This window comes from Pavona decussata, unplaced genomic scaffold (assembly GCF_977016875.1).
Source record: "Pavona decussata unplaced genomic scaffold, jaPavDecu1.1 SCAFFOLD_76, whole genome shotgun sequence".
In the NCBI taxonomy this organism is placed as follows: Eukaryota; Metazoa; Cnidaria; class Anthozoa; order Scleractinia; family Agariciidae; genus Pavona; species Pavona decussata.
In genome coordinates this window covers 2,111,416-2,130,443 of record NW_028145494.1, presented here as the reverse complement: position 1 = coordinate 2,130,443, position 19,028 = coordinate 2,111,416, and the positions used below count along the sequence as shown (strand labels likewise).

Below are 19,028 nucleotides of genomic sequence, written 5' to 3'. Positions count from 1 at the left end.
CCTCTCGTGGAGCGAGCAACCAATAAAACAAGTGCCGCATTCTCTTTAACCCCTGATATCAAAGAACAAATTTTCCTATCTTGTCCCCATACTTTTCCTATAAAAGTAATGGGGAGAAGTCATTAAAATATCAAGATTTCAATTTACCTTGGGTGATCATATCCTTAATTCTCATGACCTCAGGGGTTGAATAAGCATTGATGTTACAAGGAGAAATTTGATGCTGATTACTGTTAGGGATTAAAGGGTTAAAAATATCGAGATACAAGTGACTGCTTTCTGTTCAAAGGCCACATTGGGTTTCATCCACAGACTCAAAAGTTAGAACCACGTTAACAAGTCAAAAGTATTTAATCTGTAGGGATCCCAATCCATTCTACGCCGGTTTTATTTGAAGAAGTTAAACCCCGTTTCAAAAGAAAACCAATCACCACATTTCAAGAATTATACAATTAAATATATAAATGTTTTTTAGAAGCTGGTTCTTCTAATGTGTTAGCTTTAACACACACAAAATAAGCAGTATATACATATGTACATTGAATACCTTTAACTAGTATGGCACTCAAGGGAGGGGAGGGGGGGGGGGTTCTCGCAAAGTCCAATAATCATTTCAGGGTTATTTAAACTCGTAGAAAGACTGGTCAATGGAAACGAAGTTTGTCAGTCAAAGTACACAGATCACTGGCTCTCTAAGAACTAGTTGTTAACACATAGGTCCTAGGAAACCAATTTCGTTTACATGGTTAACTTGAAGCTACTCTGAAAATAAACATTCAGTTCTCTACACCATACTCAAGCCTAAAAAAATAAAATTAATTTCATTTCGAACAAATCACTTTTAACTAGTGTTTGCAGTAGTCTGTATCTCTGTTACAAAACCCAAGACTTGCTCAGCAAAATTGTCAGCGGTAATGTTCTCTGGAAGATGGTCTCTAAGCAACTGGTTGGCGTTGGATGCATCATAAGTCCCAGTCTCCGCGCTGCCACCTAATTCCCCAAGACCCAGTAATGTGGACATGAACTCCGCCAACTCGGCTTCCGTCATGTGTTCACCTGAAAAGCAAACAAAAAATGGTTAGCACTTCTTTCCATCTCTCGAACTGGCCTTGGACATCCACTTAAAATTTCATGAAGTGAAACTTATTTCAAGGAAACCCATCACAATAAACGAAAGTTAACCGTTTTTGAATCAGTGCTCATAAACCCTGAATCGTTGTTAAGCCCCAAAATGCTGTTCCTCGCCTTTCAATCATATGCAAACAAAACCAATTTTCCTATGAAAAGCTTTGTACTTAGCCTCGCTTTCATAATGAGGTTCAAGCCTCGGAAATGGCCTTTTGGCTCTATTTTAACCCGTCCACACATTACTGCTGATGTAGTCAAATGTCTCAGTTTTCATTTCAAAAACCTCCGTTTTCATCAGCGTTTTTATTAGTGTGGATGATTAGTGGAAATAAAAACCCGTCAAAATGCATGCGCTTACAAACGAAAATGCACTAGGATGGAACGTGCCCTTTGCAGTGAAGTTGTCCTCTTCCGGTTGTCTCATACCTTTGTTCTGCAGCAGCGACAGAAGTCTGTCACGGTCAATAGCGAATCCCTCGTCACCAGCCGACCCAAGCTGGGTAAAGGCTTCATTCAAATCAAACGGTGATAAACCAAAAGCTGGACGATGGTTAACATACACTGTAAAAAATCAACAATGCAGCTTTTTAATCATCTAATAGTAGCCTAGTAGCCTGCGTGGCAAGCGTAATAGGGGAGGGGAGCGAGAAAAAAGTGAGGGGAGAGGGGGACACACTTTTTCGAAGTAGAAATACTTACGTTTTATAAACTCCCCCAGATCGATCTCCTGAACGTATTTTCCAGTGGCAACATAGTTGCTAAATTTCAATTCGTTGATCATGTCATCAATCTGATAAGAATAAAAACAAAGCAAAGTTAGATAACAAATCTGTAATCTCAGGAAAATAACTGACTCTCACTGGTGATAACACAGAAACGAAAGCCTGAAAAGTCGTCTGCTCTCACAGCTAGTGATAACACACCTCCTGTTCCGTTGGATAGAATCCCAGTGCTCGCATGATGTATGGTACCTGCGCCAAGGGAACTTTGGTGGATACCTGCCTTGTATCTGTAGTGTCCACACCTTGGCTGCAATAAGAAAGGTGCATGCATTAGTTTTGTCTAAGTGTATTTAAAATTGAACAAGACAATCCGAAATGAAGTGGACTGCTAGCTGTCCATTTTTTGATAGTCGAGAAGGCGAGCTTATCACGCGCGCAAGCGACGTCGTCGAGGGAGGATTGGAGAGAGCCGCTTCTCTCCAGTTCTCCTCTCAGTCCATTTGCTCTCTCATGCTTCCCTTACTCACGTGCCAGTTTAACAATGAAGAACAAGACAGACGAAACTCACCTTCTGATCTGGGCATAATAGAAATAGTCCTCGAGCTCTGCAAATAGTTCACCATCTCGGCCGCCTTCTAACAGACCGTAGAATGGGACCAGGCCCTCTCCGCCAAGTGCAGCCGAAGCTTCCAAGGCGCTAAAGAAGAGTGGAAACAACATTAGAATTCGCATGGGAGCCAACCAGTGTACAGCCTCCGCAGTGGAAAAAAAGGGCGCTGGCCAACTTTTTCGAAAAGTCACTTCACCTGTACAAGCAGAAAATCGGCTTAATCAAAGCAGCTAACGACAGTTAAGGCAGGCGTGGTATCATCAGCAAAAAAATGTACCACTCCGAAGGTGAGTCATTTTAACTTGTTGTAATTAACTCGTCCAGCACTGGTTAAGCCATACTCTATACTTGGCAGTGATTCACCCAACGAACATTACCATTAATACTCACTCCAGGTTAATTTCCCACATCAACACACTGCAGTCTTCTCCGCCGGCCGTGAACACATACTTGCCGTCATATGAACACACCAAATTGGATACCTAAGAAAAAAAGCAAAAGCTAAAATTTCCAACTTGTTGCTCACCAATCCCACTAAAACTATCTTTAAATAACTTTCGGTGTTGACTTGTTTGTTGGCCAATCAACGAACGATGCTGCAGTCAAAACCAAAACAACCAACTGCGACTTGGATGACATAACTGTCACTCGTGCTAACCACGAAGATACACGTTTTCCTGCGCTTGACATCCCTCGTTATTCGTTTTCCCGCGCTTGGCATCCCGCGTCATAGATTTTCCCGCACTTGGCATTCCGCGTCACAAGTTTTCCCGCGCTTGGCATTCCGCGTCACACGTTTTCGCGCGCTCGGCATCCCGCGCCACACGTTCTTGCTAACGATCCTTTTACCACTACTGCATGGTTACTTTAGTTTTGACCGTTAAGGTTACTGGTTTCAAATAGATACATACCCCTTCTGGATGGGCAATCAAGGCCATCGTCTTGTGAGGATTACCATCTAACGGTAAAATCTGGAGGCCAACCTAAGGAGAATCGTAAATGATCGTTTGTTTGAAAGTATTCTGCACAGACTCTTTGGGGCACAGCTTACATAAGGTGGTTCATAACAACCCATCCTCGTCGCTCCCTCCCCCTCCTCCCAGCCTCGACCCCCTTGTCAAGGAAAACACATTGTATAGGACAACTCAATCGGGTATGTCTTCTCAGACTAGCACCTATTAGTATATATCAAACTAGGGAACAGTGTTTTCCCCCACGCTGATTTCGTACTCAAACCCTGGGTAGGATTTACTATTCATATCCCGGCATTGTGCTACATCTCGAAAAATGATCAAAAAATAAAGTGGCTTATTGGCGCTGGCTATCAACTGGTTTGGCATAAACTAAAACTATTATTCCCTACAGAGGCGCGGGAAATATCAACAACTAACCGCTTCCTCTACGGTGAATAAATATTGAATAAACGTAGATCGTATTACATCGCATTGATCACTGTTACCTTATCCACTGTAATGTAAGTGAGATACCAAGTCGTTCTCTCCTCGGAAGGCGGAAGCACGATTAACCTGGGAACAGCAAACAAAGAAATGAAGAGATAAGAATGAAGTTATGGAATAAATGTGATGGTATATTTTAAGCCTCGTGATTGAATGAGAATCATGTATTATTATTCAGTGAATGACACAGGCATACTCGGAAAAAGGAAATCCGAGTGCTCCTATCAGGAGTCGAACGTAAGACCCTCCGATTACTTGTTCGGATGCTCTACCACTTGGCTACAGGAGACTCGTGGGAGCTAAGGCCATTAAACTAGGTTCATGAGATAAACATCCTGCATACTGCTGGGATTTGAATGTCAATGTGTGGCATATGCGCAATGGAATAAATATGACGCTATATTTTGAGCCTGGTGAATGAATGATAATAACGTATTATTACACAGGTATACTCGGAAAAAAAAATTCACATTTATTTGCCATAAACTCGATTCTTGATCTCTCTATTATATGCTGCTATACGAACAACAAGAACATTCAGATTTGATGTTAGTTAACGAAATCATAAGTAAATACCTTCTGAGCGGGGTGCCATATGTTGGTCCTAGCAGTGTTTGTCTACACATCTTTGTTGTTGAATTGTATAGTTTCAGTTTGAACTTAAATGAAAACAAAAACACACCATCAAAACTTGCAAAATGAAACGTTGTTTAACATCTAAAAGCAAGTTAAAACAATTACTTCAAGTAATCCTAATATATTCACTTCTTCAATCCTTTTCAAGCCAAAGCGGGAAAACTACAAAGTTACCCTAACAGAAAAGCAAGCAGAAGATTCAATTTCAAGAAAAAAATGCTTCCTCAAGTCTAAACGGTTTGAGACTGAAAATGTTTCACACAGTACTGTGCAGTTTTACCCAGTTTAACCTTCTACTTCCCACATTTCACGAAGCTGTTGCTCTTTTTCTTAAAGCAAGCCTCCTCTGCCCTGCCACCGTCTGAACAGACATCCTACCCTGGTGTTTTTGTTGTTGTAGCTGTTATACTGATCTGTTAAAAACTGTTCCAAAACCGTTTTGATTAAATGATACCAAAACCAGAGTTTTTGTTCTTTTCGCTCGAGTACATCTGTCTTTAGACGAGGGAGTTAGTTTCTAAAGAAACTGCAGTGCCAGGTCGGTGGAGGGGGGTTGAGACGAATGTTTGGTTTTATCAACAGAGTTGATAAGGTAATTTTGACTACCGTAAAGAGATTCAAGCGCTGACGCTTTGAGAGTTAGCCCTTCGTTAGACTGAATTCGAACTGACGAAGCGCTAACGCTCCAAACGTCAGCACTTGAATCTCTTTACAGTGATCAAACTGAAATTACTTTATCAATTCTGTTGATAAAACCAAACACTCGTTTACATGTCTTTACTCACGCTATTGACAAGTAGTAAATTGTAGGGATTAAACTCAGTCATTAGCAAACAATGGCCTTTTCTTCTCTTTTAAACATCTGCTTGCACATATCCTATAAAGATCAGTACCTGATCATTCGCTACCACAAGGAAGTTCTCCTTCACAATCGGTGGATACCAAGTGAAGCACTGAGGTACAGCACTTTGCTCAATTCTCTCTGAGCTGATAAGCCGCAGATCATCAGTGCTGCTATTCAGAAGATCGTACTCCACCTGACAAGAAAAAAAACAACAATGTAAAAGCCAACTTTAAACTAAAAATAAGGAAGATTTCATTTTGCTCACAAAGCACAAACCCCCTATTATGTGAATCGTTTAACTTTATGGTTTCATTCACAGAATTACAAGTTCAGTAGACCCTTCCAAAACGAATTTTCGTAGTTTACCTTCCGTTTTTGAGATACCACAAGACTATTAGTGTTATAGAAACGAAGAACGATTATTACACCTTTTTGGGATGAACATTTTAATGCGATAACAAAAAAGTCACTCATTTATTCACGCACAGTTTACTGAGGTAAAACATCATCTTCCCAAAATTGAAAGATTACGGAAGAAATGGCAGTTTTATTTGACATATGTGGATTCAACAATATGCTAGAGGCAAAACAAGTCTGAAAGTGACTGACAGCCGATGTTTGACAACCAAATAACATCTCTAGTTTAACTGTAAGAAGCATCTTGACCACAAGTTCCACCTCAAATTTTCCGTTTTCAGTTTCAGACTACAATCAACGTTTTAAAACTTATTGATCGATACATCATGAAGTTCGTGTTATATCTAACATTTCACGAGCGTGCGTTGGATATGAGATGACAGATAGCGCACCGAGTTGGCTATAATCATCTCGTATCCAACAAGCGCGTGTAGAATAATAGTTTTATTAAAAACAACCACGAAAAATCGCTAAATCTTGTTGATTTAGCGATATTTTCTTTTTCCCCTGACGCATACTCTTACCATATTTGTTGGGCATGGTATAATAGCTCATATACCGTATCTAATGGGTCAGTTTTTAATAATCTTATTTATTGAATAATTTGACACAGAGTTTGTTGGGTTCAAGTTAGTGACTGTGAAGTGAAATGACCATGGTCATGATCCACTGGAGTTAAAACAACGATTATTAAACATTAATAGTGTCCACATACCAAAACTCTGTCTTGACCCAGTGAAAGTAAACGAGGAATGTTACTGTCAATAGCTATACCAAACGAAATGTCTGTAAAAGAAAAGAAAACAGTTCTCTTGAGGAACTTCCAAACCTACTGGACTATCATAAAACTGTCCCTAAAAACAAACAAATCCTACACATAATAACAACTATTAGAAGTTGTTCAAGGAATCAAACCTTATTCCAGTGGACACATCCCTATTCAGCCATTAAATTGGAGGGTTTTATGCAAGACAAACGTAAGTACTTTTTACCTCAAAATCAAAATAATTTAATTGCTCCAAACAATCCCTATTTTTAGCACAGAGACTAGTTATCATGCAAGAACCTTTGTTGTGTACTTAATTTTTTGAGAAAAATGCTAAATAAATAAGAAATAGCTTATTACTTTTCTCAGTAGAGAACGCAAGTGACCTAAACAAGAGATACCGACGTTCGACTGATTTCTCAAACAAGTGGGACTCAACTACGAAGACTCCACTACTCCTTTGAATAGTTCTAGCCTTTTGGTAACGGTATCTCCCCTCATTAGTACGTAAATAATGATCATTCAGATGAACATAGACCTGAGAAGGGTTTGAAGTGACATTGACTGACGTTTCAACAACCTGAGTGGAAGTCATCTTCAGTCAGTCAAGTAAATTGTGGAACGCCAGTAAGTGGTATAAATGTTTCTGGTTATTGACCTGATTGGTCAACGAAGTCGAAATGTTATTGGTCGTTTCAATCTGTCTTTTGTCTATGTTCCTGGGCCCAGTTGTTCAGAGCCCAATTAAGCTAATCCTGGATTAATGTGAACTTTGATTCGAGTTTAATTACTAAAAAACACGGATCCTTCCAAAAGATTTTTGTCCCTCAGTTTTGACTTAAATTTTTCTTTATCTTTAGTTGAAATTAGCCTTTGAAACCATTTTTAACGAGAGAGATGAAAACCTCGATTAACTTTTAATTGTGGATTAGCGTTAATCGGCTTTCAAACAACCGGGCCCAGTGGGTACTAATAAATTCATGTGCCAGCACTTCTAAATTTTTACCTAACCTCCAAAAGAGAAGTTCTCAGGGCTGGTAACAAAATCTCTCGAACTGTGTGCCAATTAAGCACAAAGGAGGTCTAGCTTGTTGCTTACCTTGTATAGTTTTGTAATGAGCTCTCTGTTTACCAATATAAACCCAAGGTTGATCCAAATCATCTTTCTGAGCTTTGAAGACTGTTACACAGCGGTCCAGATCCTGTAAAGAAAAAGCATTCAATACTTTACTCCAAAGCCAGTGGCTCTTATGACCAACATATAAGTTGACATGGATACTTAGCAACTTTTTCTTGGTCCATAAACCAGATGCTAATGCATTTCTGACCCTAGCAGTACCTAAGACAATGTTACATATAATTATGAACCAAGTAATTTCTAAAGCTTGCCACGAATCTACTTGTAGTTCAGTTTTAGTTTGTATGGTCAGAGGAGATGAGTGCTCATATTCCTGGGTTTAAAAAGGTACAGTGTTTAAAAACGTGCAGTGGAAAATGACATGCAGTAGTTTCCTTATCAGTTACTTTTGTAGTGAGTTTACTTACACTGGTTGCTAAATAGCTGGAGTCATGAGAGAATTTGATGTTAGTGACACAATCGTGACAGTGGTTGAAAACAGCAAGCCCTTCACCACCTCCTTCTTCCTTCAGCGTCAAGCCATCCAAGATACGTACACTGCCATTTGTGAACCCAATAGCTACGAATTAACCAAAAGGGATTAGACGTTAGACCTGTAAATTATTAACAATTCTGAGGACATTCAAAATCTCTGATCCATCAATATTGTTTCCTTGGTGCTGGTGGCACAACATTCATTTGTACCCATCACGTTCATATTGCCGCAATTACTACCATAATCATCCACAACTTACTCCCATCTGTCCTCATAGCTCAGTTGGTAGAGCAACGAACAATCAAATCAGGAGGTTGAGGGTTCGATTCCCGCCGAGGTCAAAGATTTTTTCTTTGCCTTATGCGGTCTCCCATTTCCTTACTAGGGCTAATGCTCAGCGGGGAATTCATGGGTTCACTTAGCGCTTTAACATACACTGTAGAGTTAGTTCTTTGACCCAATCACTCAAAATATATACGTGTATTACAGTTTGGAATTTGCATTCGATATGAGTTGAGTTGAGTTCAAGTTAACTTTCAGCATGTTGGTACGTGTAAGTAGTGTTCCAAATGGCTAATTTACAAATACCAATAATTTATTTATCAGCCTGATTAGGAGGTTCAATCGCACAGGCCAATTTACATGTTACTAAAGGTCAGCCGATTTCCTTTGCCGATGGTGAAGCATGGGGTGAAAATAGGCCGCAGATTCAAAACACCTCTAGCAATGTGACAGATTTGAATACAAATTGGGCCAATTTTTTCCACTCACTCATTTTCTTTGTCAAATTGGGCCAAATCAACCTGTTTTATCAGTATGTGTAAATAAGCCTTAATAATAGGGAGTTTACACAACAGGACGGCTGATGTGGTGGGACGGCAAATTGTCCTTATGTGACCAATGTGATGGCCAAGTTTTCATGACTCTAGATTGTAACATTCCTACCGCTCGTGGTCTTCGCGTTGTAACAGATGAGAGAAAACCAGTTCTGGTCGCAAATCGCCTAAAAATGTGAAAGTACTAAGATGTCATGTTGGTCACACAACGATAATTCACCGTCCCCTTCCATCAACCGTCCTGTTGCGTAAGCTCACTAATATTTGTAACCAGGCATAACATCAGCTGCACTAACCTAACAGATCCCCAGTTGGATTGAATGTCATACATTGGATCATCAGCTGCCGCTGGTCAAACACTCGACTTGTCAGCAGTTCTCTGCCAGAAAACAACAAAAACAGAATCAGTTTCAGTTTACTACCACAGGATGAACTTGCTCTTGATAATGGCTTAAGAAAATGCACACCACTTCATCCAAGAACTAAACTTGTAGTCATTCTAAAGATCAAGCAATAACACAACCATCTTAAATTTTTCAAATCACAAAATTATTTTTCCCTGGAAGTAATTTACACCTCAAAAGGGGCAAAAATGGATTGGGTGAAAAACCAGAAAAGAAGGGGAATGGAATTGAAGGGAAAATGGCATTAAGCAGATGGCAAAAAGTGGAAGGAATAAAAACAAAACACACATGACCTTAATGCCCCGAGTACACTTTCTTTGCAAAACTATTAGCAATCGCTGTGACTGGTGTGTGACAGCCATTTATGCATTAACAGAAGGAGGGCCACAAAAAATCATACAGTCCCGCTACAAACATGTACAGCCCTGTGCGATATGATTCAAAACTATTCCCTTGATTGAGTCTCCTGTAGCTCAGTGGTAGAGCATCCAAACTACTAATCGGAAGGGCATAAGTTCAGATTTTCATTGTGTGAGTTTGCCTGGGTCACTGATTAAAAATACATCTATCATATCAACTTACTTTTTCTCATAATCCCAAAGTTGAAGTAGGCCTGAATAACTCCCAACACAAAGCCTTGGCCTGGAATTCAAGGACACTTTATTGTTAATTTTAATTTGAAAAGATGTTAAGACCCTAATTTGACAAAATCGTTGATAAAGTGAACTAGATGCAACTTGACATGATTAACTTACTCAGAGGGGTGGCATGCTATGGCATGTGTGTCACTGTCATGCTCTTTACGGATGAACTGCAATTCAAAACAAAGAGAACATTATGCTTGCTGTCACTGTCTTCAAGTGGTAAACATAGTCCAAAACTTTCCAATCTGTAAGTTATTTGATTTGGTCAATTCCTAGAATTTCCAAACAATGCTGATTAAACTACTGACAATTTTCTGAATTCAACTTTGCCTCAATATTTTTGTGAAGGCAGTATTCAGGTCATTCCTAAACATTTCCAACCTTTTTAACATCTATTTTCTGAGACTGTAAGTGCCACAGACACCTGGCAAACATTCTTGACAAAGATCCAAAGAAGCCTGACTATACAGGTACCTCAAACACGTTGCAGATTCAAAATCAATATTACTTCTGAACCCTAAACTATACAACAATGTAATGACAATGGGAGCCTGTAAAATTGTGAATTAAAAAATGACTAAGGGATACCCGAAATATGCAATGACAATCCTGGTTTTTCCATAGGCTGTGCGCTTCACAGTTGAGGACAGGGGTGGTGCCTCGCAGGGGATGTTCGTCCCATTGCACCTGCCCCTTTTGGGTTTGGCCTTTTTCTTTTTAATTCTCATTATATATTGTAAGAGGAGCACCCAATAAAGCTGTTAAAAAAAATTAAGTTCTTGTTAAATACAAGAGACCTAACTCTTTTTTGGAAGAAGGAGAACCTTTATTAGAAATTCATCTTAGTCTTGGTCTCCTCATAAGCTCGATACTTCTATGATTTACCTGAAGTGCACTTCCATCAGTAGAGAAATGAGCTACATTGGCTGTTGATGTGCTGATTACAAAATCATTCACAATAAACGGGTTACCATCTAAGGTGGAGCTGGCAGGATAGTCTGCTTTATCCTTTGGAGTTCTAGAAAAAACAGAAACACTCCTTAAAATTTACCATTTTTTTCCTATCAAGAGATTTGACTGCATGATCAACAAAATAAGCCAAATAACAAAATCTGTTGCAGATCATGAATAGTCATACCAACTGATCGCCAAGCAGATGTCAATATTAATTTCATTATATTACAGAAGCAAAACCTTTTCTTGGCCAGAATCAATACAAGAGTATTATTTTGCTAAACTCTGCCATGTTATGTACTGCTGCTAATGCAATGAATGTTAAAATCAGTAACTTACTGTGAATCAGCTGTCTTTGGTGAAAAGGAAAATGATACTGCATTGATAGGTCCTGCATTGAAATGTTTATACCTGTAAAGGAAGACGATAAGATAATAATTTTAATTAATGGGGATAATGTCAACGAACACGAAAAAGAAAAATAATGCTGACAACAACAGCAACGTCATGATGATGATAACCACGATGATGATGATTACAACACAATGTTTAGTGTAACCCTTCTGCATATTGTACAGTGTCTCTACTCCACACTAGTCCATTAATCCAATCTAGGCCAGGGTAGGTGATGGTGCTCTGCCTGTGGCACCTGTGGGCTGTGGCACAAATGCCAAGAAACTTGTTGACTTTTTAAGAAATTCATTTGATGTGGTCGATTAGTGTTCATTGACTTTAATGTAAATCAATTTTTGACAGGCTGTTGTTTTCAGAAAATGGAAAATCCCCTTTTTAAATGAAAAAAAAATTACTTTTCTTATGGTAAGTTTTATGTTTTTACCTCATATTGGGTCACATTTGCATATTGGTGTTCCTTTAAATGGTGTTTTTGATTACTTTTCATTTGATTTTGGCACTAATCCAAGTGTCATTATCATACCTTTAACAGTTGCAGTAAGAAAGCGAAAATAAGCCCGATCTAGATTAACGGTTAATTACATGTAAACACCTCTAGAGGTGACAGTCTTACCAATTTGTTAGTCTAAGCTGTTGATCTAGAAATCGCACATGGCCAGCCACATCACCAGTCACAATGTACCTGTTGAAACAACACAGAAACCTCTGTCAACACCCTTTCTTAATAGCCTTGCTGTTCTGATACCAACCACCAAGATTTCCCTTACTCAGTCTGTTGGGCAAAAGCGAGGCTAATTTTGTTTAAGGTATATTCTGGATGCAGGCACCTGGTTTGGTTGGAGTGTACTAAACTTTGGCTTCAGTTGTATAAACTCATAACATTTAAGTGCCGGCTTTTGCAGTTCCTTCCAGTTTTCCAGATAACTTTTAAAGAGAGAGTCAGAGTCAGCAAGGGTCAGTGTTCAGAGGTGAGGTCTCCTGGATCTATCTGTAAAGGTTTTCATTTAATCTGCCAGGTCAATTGGCCAGCATAAAATTACTCATCTACTTTTTTGAGCAACAACCCCTCTTTGGTCTACATTTATAGAACACCTCGCGTGCAAGCAAGCTCTCTTTTAGGTCAGTCGCAGAAGGATAATGCGAGTGGCAAGAGGATTGGGACGGGGGCCCAATTCTCTAAACCTAAAGGAGAGCTTGCACCCAGGCTATAGAACACCATCCTTGATATTGCCCATGTCACTCAGACCCCGTCCACACGTATCTGGATATTTTTGAATCCGTGGATACGGCTATCGTCCACACGCACCCGGCGAATTCGCAAGCAAATCCTGAAATTTTTGAATCCGCTCTCCAGAGTGGAAATTTTTGAATCCGATAACATTGTTGCAGATTCAAAAATATCCGGATACGTGTGGACGGGGTCTCAGTATTATATTGATTGTGTAGTTCCAGAAAATATCCATACCCCCACCACGGAGGGAATTTCACATAGGACCCCCCCACCCCCCAGGATTTTCCATTTTCGAGGTATTTTTTTAACCCCCTCACCCCTTCGGAAATTCCTCAAATACAGAATAAACCCCCACCCCCCTCTGGAAAAGTTTTATTTCAAAAGAACGCCTCAAAAATCAGTTTGATGTGAACATTTCAGAAATATCAAGAACTGCCTACACGAGAAGAAAATATGCGTTATCGAAGAGCGTGCGCGCTGTTCAATTTCACCGGTAGAGTTTGCCAAAAAGCTCTTGATACTGAAATAATTGTTGTGTTTTATATTTACCGGTGGTCATTTACATCACACTTTACCAGATTTTAAATTTAAATTGTTGGAATAAGTCCGGCAATGCAAAAATGTGTTTTCATTTAATTTGCATATGTCGTGTTTACGTTCCTATGCAAATTTGTAGGAGATCAAAAGGATTATCACTTTAGTTCTACTCAATCAATATTTCTCATGGTAATCATTCAGTCTAGTCATTTTAGTCAATAGTTTTCCTATTGAATCGGAATAGCTTGGACAAAATAAGCATTAGCAGGCCAGGGAGACAAATTGACCTTTCAGATCGTAACTTGAAACCGCAGACGAAATGGAGCCACAAAACGACATTAGCATGTTCACGTTCTTATGCAAATTTTGTATGAGATCAATAACGCATTAAAAGAATGTCGAATTGGCTCTATTTTGCTGAATTTTGGCATAGAAATCAAGTTAATAGTTTTGGACTTTGAGTTGAAATACTTTGGACAAAATAAGTTTTAACACGGGTCAGTTTTGCCAAACTGATCAATTGATCCCGGGAATTGACCTTTGCCCGTAACTTTACACAAAAATAACAAACAAATATTTCAATGTTTTATGTAAAATTGGGGCTTTCACTTTATAGCCATACAAAAGTTTCCCTTTTAAACATTGATGCAAATTCAATTGTTGCCAGTGAACAATATTTTTCTACGCAAGAAAGTTTCACAAACAACAGTTTTATAATAACTGAGTCACGCAACGCAGACAAAGATTTCTTGTCTCACTTGGACTACTTCGCTTACAAAGGCTTTTCGGAGAAAGGAACATGTTTTTAATGTAACAAGGGTTTCTTTAAAACAGTTAAACAAAGTCACGTCTTCAAGAAAGATCTAGGAAGTTGCTAAGTTGGTAAGTTACAATTTTGAACAATTATGTCTGACATGAACGTGAAGTTGACCCTCTGGAAACTTATCCAACCATTCACCCCTCCTCCCCTCTGGAATTTCCTGGGCCATTGACCCCCCCACCCCTCTGGAATTTCCAATTCCCTCCGTGGTGGGGGTATGGATATTTTCTGGAACCACACATTGGCTGTATATTTACACAAGTTGGTAATGCTTACTTGTCAGTAGTGGTGAGTACTGTAAGAGCTTTTTCTTGTAACTTTACAATCTTGAACGCCTTCCTGTTACACTTGAGTTCTCCACCTGCATGTTCCCACACCACTATGTTGCCACAACTTGTGGCTGTGAGTGCCCTGGGGGACTGGAGCTGAAAAATGGACTGGCTGTACAGACCAACACTACGATTGAAGTCCTGCCAACAGTAAATTAACATGATGGTGTTATCAAATTGAAATCTCAATTTACATCCTTCAAAGGTAAGCAGGCTAATATGTGTATAAAAGCATCGAACAATCTATTGTAATCGTGTAGGGTATGAAGGATGGATATGGTGGGTTAAAAGAGACAGGGAGGTAAACTTTGTTTGTTTTTTTTTGGGGGGGGGAGGAGGGGCAGGGTTTGAAGTAAGCAATTTTGGTTCCTTTCCATTATTTCATAATAATTTCTTTAGTTCGGATTTTTTGTCAGGGGATTGGGCACTGAGATTCTGGCAGGTATTTTTGGATTTAAGTTAAACATTATTATTTAAGGTATTTTGGGGACGTGATAAAAGCATGATACTTTGGAAAGACAGAGTTATTTTAGCCTACAGGTGTTTTGCTGGGTGGGTTAAGTTCTGGCCCATGAGTATCTTTGGTGGTGTCAAATTAGGAATTGATTGCCACCTTCCCATTTTTAGATGCAAGTACACTGAACCTCTCCTGGGACAGGGTACTGCTTGTGTTATCTTGAGCTTAATTCAGAGAGATTCCACCAGAAAATTTTAGAGAGTTAAAAGTAGGAATTTAAAATTGAATTGAATTGCAAGTCAGAGGAACAAATTTCTGCCAAGATAGCAGGGAGATAGTTTAGTAAGGCTCCAAGAGAGCAGAGCATGATACAATAGTGTTCTGCTGCATGGCAATGGAATTTCACATTTAAATGAAATATTTTTGCAAAGAGGAATGCACACTATACCTTGTCTGTGAGAGGTGGAGCTACATACTCCAGAGTCTTGTCATTCTAAATAATTGAAAAAATGTTTTACTGAGTAAGTTAACAAAGAACAAAGAATTAGTAATAATGTGGTGAAAACTTGCTATGGCAGAGGAAAGGTTGGAAGTGACAGATATGATGGATATGTTGTCGTTTAAAATGTTTCAAACCAGTTTAATTTTTATTTTCCTTTGTGCAATGTTCAATTTTCCATTATCTGAGACAAAGGGAAATAAAAATCAAACTGGTTTGAAAACTTTTAACCAAAGAAATTTTGAATCACAACATAATTATAATTTAAAAAACAGAACAACTCTCTTCAATCATGACCATCAAGCTAGATATATAATAACATACCCAAGAATAAAACACCACTTGCGATTCACTGTTGCTAACAAGTTGACTTGAGTCCTCTGGGTTGAAGTGGATGTATGTCTGTAGGAAAAATTATGGCAAATTAAACAAAAGTCAGTTAATGAGTGCTCATTTGCAAACACCTAATAGGAAAGGACATACATGTAAGACCAGTTAAGAGCTATAGTCCACCACTGAAAAGAAGCCCGATGAATCATCCAACTTTAAAAGCAACATTAAGTGAGGTTCAGGGGAAAGAGCTGAAGGCTAACTATGCTCCTGTCCATTTTTCTTTTTTTCAGGGAGCTGGCAAAATAAGTGCGCATTCAAATATTCACACAATTTCTTAACTAGTTTAGGCAGAGATAATTTGTAGATTTTACACATGCCAAGCAGAGAGGGGCTGTTAAGTGAACTAGCATCCATTTATTGGGAAGTACATTGATACTTCATACTATAATCATACAGTGTACTACAGTAACCAGTCAAGTCAGTCCAGAGCTAAGCACCCACACAGGAGAGCCATTTGACTCAAATAATCGCTTTTTAACTATATAGACTGGACACAGACTTCACTTCTTATTCAGTCAAGGCATTGCAGCTTCAGAAGTGGATGATTCTACATAATCTAATATTTCCCACTTTCACTCTTACCTGCTTTCCAAAGTTGTCATCCAATGTGGCAGAACACATGGGCGCCTCACCATTGGTCGTCCAATCCCACACAGACACGGTCTGATAAAAATAACATCAATCAGTCAAAACCTGTCAGAATGTAAGCCCTGGTCAAATGGTGTCAGAGGTTTGCAAATGCCAATGTAAGTGCACAAACTTGCGCTCCACACCAATACACCCTTGCAAGTGCAGAAAATATCCAAAACCCTCCCATGGACTTCCACCTCTTTGTGGGCAAAAGTTTAGTAAATTGTCTGCACAATGAGGTTTTTTGCAATTGAAAGGTTATTAACCCTTAAAATTATTCCCAGTATCAACATGCGCATTCTCCTTACTGTACCCTCTTTATTTCTATAGTACTCGTTGGGAGAGTTTGTTTAAAATCAGCTGAATGCAGTTTATCTTTGGTGATCATTTCCTTTGTTCTCATGACTGTATGTTTGACCAACTAGTAATATTGTGAGGGGAAATTACATGCTGATCACTATTGGGGCTGAAGATAATTTACTATAATTTATCACATACCTGTGGAAGATTGCTGCTTATTGTTGCAATGTACTTGGCATCAGGTGACATGGCAATGGCAGCACATCCATCAGGGTGTGCTTCAAATATCGTCTGAACAGGAATCCTACAAGGTAAATCAACAACGCTTTATATATTTAAGTCAACAGTATGGCATCATAGTCTCAGATTAGACACTTTCAATTTCTAGAAGAGGCACACACTTGAAGTTAGACTTTCACCTAACTGCAAGTGACTAGAACGACATGACATGAAACTCATGACTATGGAAAGAGACATTGTTCATGAAAATTCTCTCAAATTACACACTAGAAAGAAAAAGCCATTCTGTATTATTTTCTTAGGCCTATCTTCTTTAATTTTTTTTGTCTTTCTTCTGTCAATAGTTATTACTGTTTTGATGCATTATGTGGAGATGATTAAAGATAAAGCTGACTCTCAGTAGTTAAAAATGCCACAAAATTCTGAATATAGGACCCCACAAAATCAACTCTTACCCTCCAAAAATACCCCTACTCTCCCCACTCCCACCAAATCTCAGAAATAATCATCCTTTTGATAACAAGCCCTCCCCGATGTCACCCCATGGATGGACTGTTAGGGTTAGCTGTTTAGGCTGTCAGCTTGATTTCAAGCTGTTTTAACCCTGTAATCCCTAATATCAAACAAATTCTTCCATATTTCTGTCCCCACACTTTTATCATAAAAGTACATGCACTGGGGAGAAGTTATTAACATATAAAGAAAATTCACCTTGGGTGATCATACACTTAATTCTCATGACCTCATGGGTTGAATAAGTATTGATATTACAAGGAGAAATTTGATGCTGATCACTGTTAGGGCTTTATTCGGAAGACCAACCCTAAAAGCACTCACAAAAACAAGTCCTACCCCCAAATACAGGTCCCCTTAAAAGGTCTTTGAACAAAATAAATACATGTTTAAGCTAAGGACTTATGTTTGGAATTTTACAGGATCTCTAATGTACAGCTATCAATATTGTTATGGCCTTACGTTGTAAATGAGTCCCAAATGATGACCATACTATCTTTTCCCCTGTCTGCAGTAGCAATCCACCTTCGGTCTTCACTGACACAAGTACAGCTGATGGAATTACACTGGAGTAAGCAAAACACAGAATGAGCCCATCAGAAAATATGGCAAATAACACCTCACAGTAGACCAAAATTTGATCCCTGTGGCCATTCCTCTCAGTTCAAATAATTTGAGACGAGAAATTTTTATTGAACATGTTCAATGCAAAGTGTTAAAAAATATTGAGAAGTCTGTGTTATCGATGGTAAAACAACTGCAATGCATGTCCTGGTGTCTGTCTACTTTGATACACTGACAAAGAGACTTGACCCTTGCCAAACACCAGCTGGTAGAGACCTCGAGCATGCAGTGCAACTGTTCAATCATGATTCTATGCTAGATAACTGCAGACTGCAATGCAACTTACATGTCCTTGAAGAAGTTGCTGTTTATTTCCTTCCCAATCAAACATGACACCAACATGTGCACACACAAATAATGCCACCTGCAAACCAAATGAAGACATTTTAAGAACCCTTGAATCTGCTCTCACGAGTTGGAAAATTCAACAATAGAAGGAAGCCTTCTTACAAACACTCCAACTTACCTTTCGACTGCCATTTGACAGATTGTGCACCGGAACATGTTTATTTACACCATAAGACCAACACATATTCTAAACGAATAAAAAGAAAAGGAGTTGTTCAGTACAAGCCACTGCCTTTTTACTAAGTACGTTTTGGATAGACATTTTCCGACTAACCAAAGATGTAGGTGAAGCTTTAACTTCGTCTTCAACGTCTTCTTCGTTGACATGCGAAGACGCGGCACTTGAAACGCGAGATTGCGCTCCAGATCTTTCACCATTATCTCCTTCCATTCTTCAGCCGATTATCACAAACCGAAAATTTACCTCGGATATTGTAGTAAAGTTAAAAACAGACAGAAATTTTAACTTCTGCAGAGCTGAAAATTCCCGCTACTTGTTATTGCAACCCTGTAAGTTACTATGGTGAATCTGAGCCCTCAGTGTAATCCGCTGATTGAGAATGAAAAATATGTCATGTAAATTATCACAGAGTATCCAAACTGTGGTTACCTGTTGTGTGTTTGAGGAACATACGTATGTGAGCCACACTCAGTTGTTTGTG

The 19,028-nt window shown here is 39.0% G+C and overlaps 1 protein-coding gene across 1 annotated transcript; it reads right to left on the bottom strand.

Moving 5' to 3' along the window:
• Positions 1–372: 372 nt before the first annotated feature.
• Positions 373–18,879, bottom strand: LOC146476613 (cilia- and flagella-associated protein 251-like). The gene is made up of 28 exons (XM_085114487.1): positions 18,641–18,879; positions 18,485–18,553; positions 18,305–18,382; positions 17,857–17,960; positions 16,840–16,945; positions 16,294–16,374; positions 15,643–15,720; positions 15,268–15,312; positions 14,310–14,503; positions 12,059–12,127; positions 11,371–11,442; positions 10,963–11,095; positions 10,189–10,244; positions 10,016–10,075; positions 9,326–9,408; positions 8,126–8,277; positions 7,680–7,782; positions 6,530–6,600; positions 5,447–5,590; positions 4,494–4,576; positions 3,920–3,986; positions 3,372–3,443; positions 2,851–2,942; positions 2,419–2,547; positions 2,052–2,157; positions 1,828–1,918; positions 1,555–1,689; positions 373–1,056 (listed from the first exon to the last, which is right to left on the bottom strand). Exons 1-28 carry the CDS (start codon positions 18,755–18,757, stop codon positions 842–844), a joined length of 2,805 nt encoding a protein of 934 aa, XP_084970613.1. The 5' UTR covers positions 18,758–18,879; the 3' UTR covers positions 373–841.
• Positions 18,880–19,028: the final 149 nt, after the last annotated feature.

Excerpts from the sequence above, each read along its gene's own strand:
- LOC146476613 (XM_085114487.1), bottom strand. The coding sequence starts at position 18,757 with ATGGAAGGAGATAATGGTGAAAGATCTGGAGCGCAATCTCGCGTTTCA. Across the intron at positions 14,504-15,267 it reads CTCCACCTCTCACAGACAAG|GACTTCAATCGTAGTGTTGG; the intron begins GTATAGTGTGCA and ends TACTGTTGGCAG. Across the intron at positions 11,443-12,058 it reads CAGCTTAGACTAACAAATTG|GTATAAACATTTCAATGCAG; the intron begins GTAAGACTGTCA and ends CTTCCTTTACAG.